Below are 12,737 nucleotides of genomic sequence, written 5' to 3' on the forward strand. Positions count from 1 at the left end.
TTCTTTATCTTCCATTTTTGTCTTGTTATGTTCATGTTTTCCTTTAAATCACTGAGAATCATTATAATAGCAGCTTTAAAGTCCTTGCTGCTGATTCCATTATCCCTGTCATTTCTGCTTGGTTTCAACTGACTGACTTTTCTTAAAGTCATGGGTCACACTTTTCAGCATCTTCACATGTCTAGTAATTTTTGAGTGAATGCTGGACATGGAGTTCTGGATTCTGTTGTTTTCCTTTACAAATAGTAGACTTTTTCTGGCAGACAGTTTAGTTATTTATACATCAGCTTTATTTTTTTGAGGCTTGTTTTTAAGCTTTGTTAGGGTGAATCTAGAGTAACCTGTGTTGTTGTTTGTTGCTGTCAAGTTGATTCTGACTCATAGTGACCCCACATGTGCAGAGTAGAACTGCTCCATAGGTTTTTCAAGCTATGACCTTCTGGAAGTAGATCGCCAGGACTTACTTCCAAGGTGCCTCTGGTGGGTGTGAACTGCCAACTTTTCTGTTAGTAGTCTAGAGCTTAACCATTTGTGCCATGCAGGTACACCAGAGTAGCCTTTACTTAGGACTAATTTAGTCTTATTATCAATGTATAGTTCTTCTTTGGTCTTTACTCAATGTCCCAGGTAATCAACAAGACCTCTTCATTCATGCATGTTAGAACATGAACATCTCCCAGCCTTGTGTAAGCTCTGAGAATTTTTTAGCTTACAGTCCATCACTTGGTCTTTGCCTGGTTTAGTGGTCTTTCACGTTACACAGGCTTGGCTTATTATTCAAGAACCAAAACCAAACCAGTAACCTTTGAGTTGACTCCGACTTATGGCGACCCCATGACAGAGTAGACTGTGCTCCATAGAATTTCAATGGCTGATGAAGTAGATCGCCAGGCCTTTCTTCTAAGACATCTCTGGGTGGACTCGAATCTCCAACCTTTTAGTTAGCAGCTGATAATGTTAACCATTTGCACCACACAGGGATTCACAGACCCACAGATTTATGCAGTTCTTTCTCTGCAGAGCTTTCACCTATTTTATACTCCGTTCCACAAATTTTAGCTGTTTCAGCTCTCCAAACTTTCATCTTATCTCTTCAATTCTGTAAGACTGTCAGTGCTCTGCTTGGGTTATTCCTTTCTGTATCATGATCTGAAAAGTGCCTCCAGGCAGAAATCTGAGTCAATTGTAGGTTTTATCTCCTTTGTTTCCCTTCTCCTGAGGATCACAGTTCTGGGTTGTCTGTGGTCTAATGTCTAAATATATATATATACATATATATGTATATATATATGTATATGTATTTAAATTTTTTAGCCTTCTAGTTGTCTACTGTGGGAAGGCAAGTTCTCTCCTGGTTACTCCCTCATAGCTGGCAGCATAAGTTTATTAAAAATGCCTTGACATTTTGATAAGCATACTTAGAAATAATATTCTCGGCCATTAAAAACTTTCACTGGACCAAATAAGTTAACCATATCAACTTCACCAAGAAACTTGAAACTTCCTAAACCTAATTCCACCCACCTCAAAATGGTCATGTACCTCACATACTCAGTCTTGATTTCTTTTTAGGCAAAATCTAAGAATATTGGACTTGCCAACAGTGGACAATATAATTGGACTGATTTTGCTACCTGGCAATGATACTGAACAGTGGTTTTACAACGAATCAGGAAGTTTCATGATGACAGCCAGACTCGAAAATGACTCCTGATCACCTGGACAAATTCCCTAGGCTGCAGGGAATAAGACAAAAGGCTGCATCATCACAGAAGGATGCATGTTATCTGGTTACTGTCACTTCATCATAAATAGCCTCTTGTGTTTGAAGGTCTGACAAGGGCTTGGTACGTGGTATGGTAGCCTGATCGTCACCCCTGTACAAGTTCCATGTATTATTTCTGCCTGGTAGGGTAAAACAGGTCTGCTCAGCATGGGTCTACCCCCAGTGTGTGTTTCTCAGGGATGCACATTCCTAGGATCATTTTTTGGGACGTCAGAAGATAAATGAGATGCTGGCATGTTTCTATGAGACACTGTCTTATAAAAAGGCACCTTATGGTTACTATATCAAATTATATCATTTCAGATATAAGGACTCTGTGTGCTACTACGCATTTTTTTTTTATGTTGATGTTTTGCCTCTTCCCTCTCTTTAGGCCAAGTCTCATCTGGACTCCACAGAGCCTGTACCATCTCTTCCAGAAGTTTCTCTCTCCTGCCAGTCCACAGGGAGGGAGAGAATGCAGTCATGTCTGCAGATATGGGATTACTTTAGTAAAATCCAAGTTCTGTGGCATTTTGGGAAAAAGATGTAGTTCATCATTTAGAAAAAGTGGGCTTTTTCTAAATATTAGGAAAGGTAATGGATAAAGATAATAATCACCTTCTCAAGAGGATGTTTGTTAGGTACAAGACCTGGACTTGTTCTCTTTCCCATTGGTATCAGTTAACTGTAGACCCAATTGTTACTTAGGGGTGGGAACATAACATAAAAGTTCCATATAGTTCTTGCATTAATTGTAACTATGCAGAGAGCACATCTGATACTAGCCACCAGACATGAGGTGTATTGTTTGGAAGTCAAGGCTTCAAGTCACAGTGCCTTTTCCACTTACAGGGTGGGGAATGCCTCATTTGTTTCTGCTTCCCCCTTTGTGACAGTTGCCTGGGATCTCAATACTTCTGGGAGGCATTTCAATGGACTGAGCATTTACAATACCTGAGACCAATCTTTTCAATCCTGGTTCACACTAGAATCACCAGTGCCTGGCCTCTAGTCCAGACCAGTAAGATCACACTCTGGCAGTAGTGGCTGGGTATTGATATTTCTCTTAGGTCCTCAGGTGATTCTAATGGATATCCAGGATTGAGAATCATTCTCTTAGACTGACAGATAGATAAATAGCTGCCATGGACTCAACTCCAACTCATGGAGACCTTATATACAACACATCGAAATGCTGCCTGGTCCTGCATCATCCTCACGATGGCTGGCATGTTCAAGTTTATCGTTGTGGCTCTTGTGCCAATCCATCTCACCAAGGGTCTCCCTCACACTCACGGGCCCTGTACTTCACCAAACATGATGTCCTCCTCCAGCGACTGATCACTCAAGATGACAAGTGCGTTGGACAATATTCTGTTGTGATCCATAAGGTTTTCATTGGCTAATTTTTGGAAGTAGGTTATCAGGCCTTTCTTCCTAGTCTGTCTTAATCTGGAAGCTCCACTGAAGCCTGTCTACCATGGGTGACCCTGCTAGTATTTGAAATCCTGATGGCATATCTTCCAGCATTACAGCAACATGCAACCACCACAGTATGACAAACTGAAAGATGGGTGGTATCTTAGGCTGATAATTCATGTGAAATTGGAGAGCAGGGAATTACATGAACAGGGTTAGAATGATTTTCTTGATCTGCTTAAAGCCCCTCTGCCTTCCTTCACATTTTTTTTGCTGTTTAAAACTACCCACCCCACTGTGACTGCATCAAACTTCTATTCCTGAGAATAATCCATCAGTTCTGAAAATGAAATGTTCAAACAGGATATACTCTATAGTCTAGGGTTTTCCTATGATTTAATTATCTAATTATGAGAGTTGGCTGCCAAGCACAAAAGATTTCATTCAGTTTCACTATTTTATAACACAGTTCAAAGACCATTTGAATTTCTAATTCAATTTTTGTTCTTTTGAGACTATTCTAGAGAGTTTGTATATCTCTAATGATAGCTTCATTATTGGACTTATAATCACTTTGAGGTTGCACTTCATTTTTGGTCTCTAATAATACATATGCTGAAGGAGAACTGGTGCTGAGATAGCTTAATTATTCTAAACTGTTTTTGTCTTAAATAGACTCCCCTGACGAAAAGACAGGCTTGATGGGGAGGACAGATGAATGAGACAAAGAATACAAATACAGAGGTAGAAACAATAGCCTCCAGGTTAGGAAACGATGTGCTTTATCTTTCCCTATGTGTCTGTTCTTTGGAATTACATCGAGGTGAACTTCTAAATTCAAAAGCACATTTACTCATTGTTCTTTATACCCAGAAAGCCAAAAGAGTTAAGCAGCTCCGGAGAAATAAAGGAAATTGTGTGGTTAAGATAGCACTCCTAGACTCTGATCAAACAACTCCTTTGTTTGAGAAAGCTATTGGGCACCAAGCCACAACAGCTCAAGGTTACGAAGAGTGGCAACAGGAGGGAGACCCTCCCAGTCAGACAAGGCAGCCAAACAGTGCCAGTCACCAGCAGAGGGATGTCACAGCCACAGACAGCACAGCCTCCTTACCAAATTCTCCTCTGGCCTTTAAGATACCCAGGGGAAATGTGTCATTTATGCTAAAGCAAGTCACCCCTGTCCCCTAACTGATGCAGGCTCATTTTTTAGAGCAGTTAGATACTACCTTTTGTTATGGATTGAGGTATGTTCCCCAAAAAAGTATGTAAAAGTCCTAACCCCTGGTTCCTGTGAATGTGACTTTGTTTGTAAATAGTCTCTGAAGATGCTATCAGTTAACATGGGATCATACTGGAGTAGGGTAGATCCTAATCTAATAGGAATGGTGTCCTTGTAAAAAGAAGAGAAGAGACACACAGGGAACACTGCCATGTGAAGATGGAGACAGAGATAGGAGTGATGCAGCTACAAGCCAGCAAACGCCAAGGACTGCTGGGAACCATCAGAAGCTGAAGAAGCAAGGAAGGATCTTCCCCTAGAGCCTTCAGAGAGAATGTGGCCCTACTCACACCTTGAATTCATGCTTCCGGCCTCTAGAACTGTGACAAGATAAATTTTTATTGTTTTAAGCCACCCATTATGTGGTACTTTGTTACCTGCAACCCTAAGAAAATAATAACACCAAATTCAAATTGTACATTTAATTTTCCTGTGAGGGTCCAATGAAGAAGCACAATTTCCAAATGGAAAGTTGCAGTGGGGCTAGGGATGTGTGCAGAGGAGAATGGGAGGAGGGGAGAGCTGACTTTGGGCAACTGAGACAGAGATCACCATGCATGAGCAACATCATCTGACCTGGAGCTGTCGCATCTGCTGGAGCTGGAGCCTGAGTTCGGCCACATTTCGCCTCATGTCAAGCAGGCTCATGTGGACAGTCGAAGAACCCGCAGGCAGGGACTGGCTAGGCGGCATGGTGGACTCGAGAGTGGTGAGCATCTTCCCACCAGAAACATGGGGTGTTCCTATGAGAAAAGTATAGCAAAGTACCAAAGAATGTCAGAAGGGAAGTCTAAGCTCTAAATCCCATCCCAATACAAAACAACACTTGTAATTCTAAAAAAATCCATTTCCTTCATTATGAAAAAGATTTTTTTTGAATTATGCTTGTCTTCTAAATGACAATAAGGAATTGAGGTTAAATAAATGATGGAACATTCATGCAATGCTATAGTATGCAGGCTGTAAAAATCATGTTCTAGAAGTTGAGTGCCATAGGAAGGTAGGTCACAGAGCAGTGTTGTACAGCACGATGTCTTGTTAAGGAACCTGTGTCTGTCTTAATCTACAGGTATGCATAGCTTCTGTGGATACACAGGTTTACACAGACAAAAGCTTAGAAGTACAGATAGCAAAGTGTTAACAGTATCTTTAGCTGGTAGTATGCCATATGAGTTTTATATTTCTCTTTACATTACTACTTTTTGTATTTTAAAATCTGTATGGTGAATATCTATTATTTTATAACAGGAAAAAATAATTTTAAAATTCTAGGACCTAACACACAGTGCGTATGTGACTATGTCCTGCAAGACAGGTGTATCCTAAGAACATGTACCTTGGTTCTTGGAAGAGATTTGGTTGATCACCAAGAGCAAACTAATAAGAACTGAGTATTACCCTGAATTCCTTCAAGTTTCCAGAAGAAGTGGGACCTCTGCACAGATCTCCTTTAGTAAGAAAATGAGTCATAAAGCTAAAATTCTTCATAAGAGGAATCACAAAAGGCAAAAACACCTTCCAGAGGCAGTCCGAGAATGTGGCATAGTCAGATGCCTCATAAAGTCCCTCTTAAAGACCCAAGAAAACAAGTGTATCAGATATAGATGACAATTTTGGAACCCCGAGCATCAAAGCCAAGGCTGAAGAATCAAACCGAGAGCCAAGTGGAAGGAAAGGCTGTACAAAAACAGTGGCACATCACCTCACCAGCAATGCCAGTTACATCCTCACCAGCTCCACAAAAAAAAAAGAAAAAAAAAGAAAACAAAGCTAAAGACTAAAAATACAGAACCAGAGATGTCAATCTGTAAATGAGGACGTCAAAACAAAAAGGGGGAATAAATGGTATAGTTATAGAACTTTCATATGGAGAGGAAGTCCAGGCAATATAAAGAAGTAAAAACCTGCTTGAAACTTAGGAAGATAAAGGTAAATTTCAAAGCAACCACAAGGAAAGGTAACAAACCTACTCATCAAAATAAAAAAGAAGAAAAAAAAAAAAAAAGACTAGTAAACACAAAATCAGTAATGAAAGAAATGAAAAGAAAATCCACAGACAAAAAGAACCCAGCACAGAAAATTGAGTGGAACAAAGAAACCTTCAATGCTACCAAAAAAAAAAGTGCAACAAAATGATAGCAGTAAACTCATACCTATCAATAATCACACTGAATGTAAATGAATCAAATGTACCAGTAAAGAGACAGATAGTGGCAGAATGGATTAAAAAAAAAAAGACTCATCAGTATGCTGTCTACAAGAGACATACCTTAGACACAAAGACATAAATAAACTAAAACTCAAAGGATGGAAGAAAATATATCAAGCAAACAGTAACCAAAAAAAAAGAGCAGGAATGGCAATGTTAATTTCTGAAAAAATAGACTTGAAGGAAAAATCCACCATAAAAGATAAAGGACATTATATAATGATTAAAGGGTCAATCCACCAAAAAGACATAACCATAATACTTATATATGGACCCAATGACAGGGCTCCAAAATACATCAAACAAACTCTAACAGCATTGAAAAGAGAAATAGACAGTTCCGCAGTACCAACAGGAGACTTCAACACACTGCTTTCAGTGAAGGACAGAACAACCAGAAAGAAACTCAACAAAGATACAGAAGATCTAAATGCCATAATCAACCAACTCAACCTCATACACACACACAGAACACTCCATCCAACAGCAGTATACATTCTTTTCTAATGCACATGGATCATTCTCCAGAATAGATCACATCTTAGGCCACAAAGTAAGTCTCAATAAAATCCAAAACACTGGAATAATACAAAGCATTTTCTCTGATCACAATACTATAAAAGTAGAAATCAACAACAGGAAGAGCAAGGAAAAAAAATCAAATACATGGAAACTGAATGAAACCTTGCTTAAAAGCCACTGCGTAATAGGAGAAATCAAAGATGAAATTTAAAAAATTCCTAAAATCAAATGAGAATGAAAACACAACGTACCAAAACCTTTGGGACACAGCAAAAGTGGTGCTCAGAGGCCAATTTATAGTAATAAACACACACAACAAAAAAGAAGAAAGGGTTAAAATCAAAACATTAACCCTAGAACTTGAACAAGTAGAAAGAGAGCAACAAAAGAAGCCCAAAGTCATCAAAGATAAGAAATAATAAAGATTAGAGCAGAAATAAATGAAACAGACAACAGAAAAACAACAGAAAGAATCAATAAGACCAGAAGTTGGTTCTTTGAAAGGATCAATAAAATTGACAAATCAATGGCCAAACTGACAAAAGAAAAGCAGGAGAAGCAGCAAATAACTCAAATAAGAAATGAGATGGTGACATTATAACAGGAAATACTGAAATAAAAAGGATCATAACAGAATACTATGAAAAATTGTACTCCAACAAATTTGAAAACCATGAAGAAAAGGACAAATTTCTAGTAACACACTACCTACCTAGATTAACACAAACTGAGGTAGAAAAGAAGCCCTGGTGGCACAGTGGTTAAGAGTTTGGCTGTTAACCAAAAGTTCAGCAGTTCAAATCCACCAGGCACTCCTTGAAAACCCTATGGGGCACTTCTACTCTGTCCTATAGGGTCACTATGAGTCAGAATCAACTTGACAGCAATGGGTTTTGTTTTTTGTTTTATTTTGAGGTAGAAAAACTGCACAGACACACAACAAAGCAAGAGATTAAAGAGATAATTAAAAAAAAAAAAAAAAAAGACTCCCAATGAGAAGAAAGCCCTTGCCCAAAAGGCTTCACTGGAGAATTCTACCAAACATTCACAGAAGAGCTCACACCAATACTGTTCAAACCATTTCAGAGCAGAGAAAAGGAAGGAACAGTCCTGAATTCATTATATGAAGCCAGCGTAACCCTGATACCAAAGCCAGGCAAAGATACCATAAGAAAAGAAAATTATAGACAAATATCCCTCGTGAATGTTGTGGTTGTTAGGTGACGTCGAGTCGGTTCCAACTCATAGCGACCCTATGTACGACAGAATGAAACACTGCCCGGTCCTGTGCCACCCTCACAATCATTGTTATGCTTGAGCCCATTGTTGCAGCCACCATGTCAGTCCATCTTGTTGAGGGTCTTTCTCTTTTTCGCTGACCCTCTAATTTACCAAGCATGATGTCCTTCTCCAGGGACTGATCCCTCCTGAAAACATGTCTAAAGTATATGTGAGATGAAGTCTCGCCATCCTTGCTTCTAAGGGGCATTCTGGTTGTACTTCTTCCAAGACAGATTTGTTCAATCTTTTGGCACTCCATACTTGGCAGTCAATATTCTTCACCAACACCACAATTCAAAGGCGTCAATTCTTCTTCCATCTTCCTTATTCATTGTCCAGCTTTCCCATGTATATGATGCAATTGAAAATACCATGGCTTGGATCAGGCACAATAGGTATGGTGAAAGGATACAACCCTGACACACACCTTTCCTGACTTTAAACCATGCAGTATCCCCTTGTTCTGTTCAAACAACTGCCTCTTGATCTATGCACAGGTTCCTCATGAGCACAATGTTATCCATAATTAGTTATGATCCACACAGTCGAATGTCTCTGCATAGTCAATAAAACACAGATAAACATTTTTCTGGTATTCTCTGCTTTCAGCCAGGATCCATCTGACATCAGCAATGATATCCCTTATTCCACGTCCTCTTCTGAATCCAGCTTGAATTTCTGGCAGTACCTGTCAATATACTGCTGTAGCCACTTTTGAATGATCTTCAGCAAAATTTTACTTGCAGGTGATATTAATGATATTGTTCAAGAATTTCTGGGTTTGGTTGGATCACCCTTCTTGAGAATAGGCATAATATGGATCTCTTCCAGTTGGTTGGCCAGGTAGCTGTCTTCGAAATTTCTTCGCATAGGCAAGTGAGCACTTTCAGTGCTGCAGCCGTTTGTTGAAACATCTCAGTTGATATTCCATCAATTCCTGGAGCCTTGTTTTTCGCCAGTGACTTCAGTGCAGCTTGGACTTCTTCTTTCAATACCATCGGTTCCTGATCATATGCTACCTCTTGAACATCAACCAATTCTTTTTGGTATAATGACTCTGTGTATTCCTTCCATCTTCTTTTGATGCCTCCTCATGAATATAGACACAAAAATTCTCAAAAAAATTATAGCCAGTAGACTTTAACGGCATATTAAAAAAAATAATACATCATGAGAAAGTGGGATTCATACCAGGTATGCAAGGATGGCTCAACATTAAAAAGCCAATCAATGTAATCTACCAAATAAATAAAAATATAGGATCACATGATCATCTCAATTGACGCAGAAAAGGCATTTGATAAAGTCCAACACCCATTCCCCATAAAAACTCTCAGCAAAACAGGAATAGAAGGGAAATTCCTCAAGATGATAAAGGGCATTTATACAACACCAACAGCCAACATTCTTTTCAATGGATAGAGACTGAAAGCATTACCCATTAGAACGGGAGCAGACAAGGATTCCCTTTATCACCACTCTTATTCAACATTGTACTGGAATTCCTAGCTAGAGCAATAAGGAAAGAAAAGGAAGTAAAGGGCATTCATATCGGTAAGAATGAAGTAAAAACTATCCCTATTTGCAGATGATATGATCCTATACATAGAAAATCCCAAAGATTCCACAATAAAGCTACTGGAACTAGTAGAAGGATTCAAACAAAGTGTTGTTGTTGTTAGGTGTGTCAAATCAGTTCCAACTCATAGCGACCCTATGCACAACAGAACGAAACACTGCCTGGTCCTACGTCATCCTCATAATCATTATTATGCTTGAGCCCATGTTGCAGCCACCGTGTCAGTCCATCTTGTTGAGGGTCTACCTCTTTTTCGCTGACCTCCTACTTTACAAAGCATGATGTCCTCCAGGGACTGATCCCTCCTGATAACATGTCCGAAGTATGTGAGATGAAGTCTCGCCATCCGTGCTTCTAAGGGGCATTCTAGCTGTACTTCTTACAAGACAGATTTGTTTGTTCTTTTGGCAGTCCATGGTATATTCAATATTCTTTGCCAACATCATAATTCAAAGGCGTCAATTCTTCAGTCTTTCTTATTCATTGCCCAGCTTTCGCATGCATATGAGGCGATCAGTTGAAAACATCGTGGCTTGGGTCAGGCATACCTTAGTCTTCAAGATGACATCTTTGCTTTTTAACACTTTAAAGAGGTCTCTTGCAGCAGATTTGCCCAATACAATGTGTCGTTTGATTTCTTCACTGCTGCTTCCATGGGTGTTGATTGAGGATCCAGGTAAAATGAAGTCCTTGACAACTTCAATATTTTCTCCATTTATCATGATGTTGCTTATTGGTCCAGTTGTGAAGATTTTTGTTTTCTTTATGTTGAGGTGTAATCCATACTGAAGGCTGTGGTCTTTGATCTTTATCAGTAAGTGCTTCAAGTCCTCTTCACTTTCAGCAAGCAAGGTTGTATGATCTGCCTAACGCAGGTTGTTAATAAGTCTTCCTGCAATCCTGATGCAACATTCTTCTTCATATAGTTCAGTTTCTCAGATTATTTGCTCAGCATACAGATTGAATAGATATTGTGACAACACTGATGCACACCTTTCCTGACTTTAAACCACACAGTATCCCTTTGTTCTGTTTGAACGACTGCCTCTTGAACAAAGTAGCAGGATACAATATCAAGATAAAAAAATCAGTTGGATTCTCTACACCAACAAAGAGTACTTTGAAAAAGAAATCAGGAAAATGATATTGCTTACAATAGTCCCCCAAAAGATACTTAGGAATAAATCTAACCAGAGACATAAAAGACCTATATGAAGAAAAGGACAAAATGCTACTGTAAGAAACCAAAAAAGACCTACATAAATAGAAAAACATACCATGCTCATGGATAGTGAAACAGAATTGAGAACCCAGATGTAAATCCATCCACCAGTGGATAATTGTCCATTAAAATGGGGAAGAAACAGTCTTAACAAATGGTGCTGGCAAAACTGGATGTCTATCTGTAGAAAAATGAAACAGGACCCATACCTCACACCATACTCAAAAACTAACTCCAAATGGGTCAAAGACCTAAATATAAAACCTAAAACGATAAAGGTCATGCAAGAAAAAATAGGGACAACACTAGGAACCCTAATACATGGCATAAATACAATACAAACTACAATTAACAATGCACAAACAACAGAAGATGAACTAGATAACTGGGAGCTCCTAAAAATCAAACACTTATGCTATCAAAAGAGTAAAAAGAAAACCTACAGACTGGGAAAAATATTTTGACTACAACATATCTCACAACAGTCTAATCTCTAAAATTCATGGAAAACTTCAACACCTCAACAACAAAAAGACAAACAATCCAATTAAAAAATGGGCTAAGGATATGAACAGAAAGTAGATACATGAGACTAAACGGGCAGCTCCTGTCCAAAGGCAAGATGAGAAGGCAGAGAGGGTCCGGGGCTGGTTGAATGGACATGGGAAATCCGGGGTGGAAAGGAAGAGTGTGCTGTCACAGTACAGGGAGAGCAACTAGGGTCACATAACAATGTATGTATAAATTTTTTGTATGACAGACTAACTTGAATTGTAAACTTCACTTAAAGCACAACAATAAAAAAAAGAAAAGAAGGATATGAACAGACACTTCACGAAAGAAGACATTCAGGTGGTTAACAAACACATTAAGAAATGTCCATGATCACTAGCCATTAGAGAGATGCAAATCAAAACTACAATGAGATACCATCTCACTCCAATAATAACGGAACTAATCAAAAAAACAAAATAACAAATGTTGATGAGGTTGTGGGGAGATTAGGACTCTTATACACTGCTGGTAGGGAAGTAAAATGTACAACCACTATGGACAATGGTACAGTGCTTCCTTAAAAAGCTAGAAATAGAAGTACCATACGATCCAGCAATCCCACTCCTAGGAATATATCCTAGAGAAATAAGAGCTGTCACACGAATAGACATATGCACACCCATGTTCATTTCAGCATTGTTCACAATGGCAAAAAGATGGAAACAACCTCAGTGCCCATCAACAGATGAATGGATAACAAAACTATGGTACATACACACAACGCAGTACTACCCAACAATAAAGAATAATGATGAAACCAAGAGACATCTCACAGTATGAATGAATTTGAAGGACATTATGCTGAGGTAAATAAGTCGATCACAAAAGGACAAATAACACGAGACCACAATTATTAAAAACAAAACAAAACAAGAAAAGGTTTACACACAGGAAGAAAAA

General features: G+C 38.8%; 1 protein-coding gene across 7 annotated transcripts in view; it reads right to left on the minus strand.

The window, feature by feature from the left end:
- The window catches only part of KIAA1217 (KIAA1217 ortholog), a 401,508-nt gene that overhangs the window by 38,575 nt on the left and 350,196 nt on the right, over window positions 1–12,737 (minus strand). For all 7 annotated transcript variants that reach the window (XM_012556703.2, XM_012556704.2, XM_023735032.1 and 4 more), the window contains one exon: window positions 5,046–5,212. In XM_012556703.2, coding sequence (XP_012412157.1) covers window positions 5,046–5,212 — 167 coding nt within the window. The remainder of the gene's footprint in view (window positions 1–5,045; window positions 5,213–12,737) is intronic.

This window comes from Trichechus manatus, unplaced genomic scaffold (genome assembly GCF_000243295.1).
Source record: "Trichechus manatus latirostris isolate Lorelei unplaced genomic scaffold, TriManLat1.0 scaffold00075, whole genome shotgun sequence".
NCBI lineage: Eukaryota > Metazoa > Chordata > Mammalia > Sirenia > Trichechidae > Trichechus > Trichechus manatus.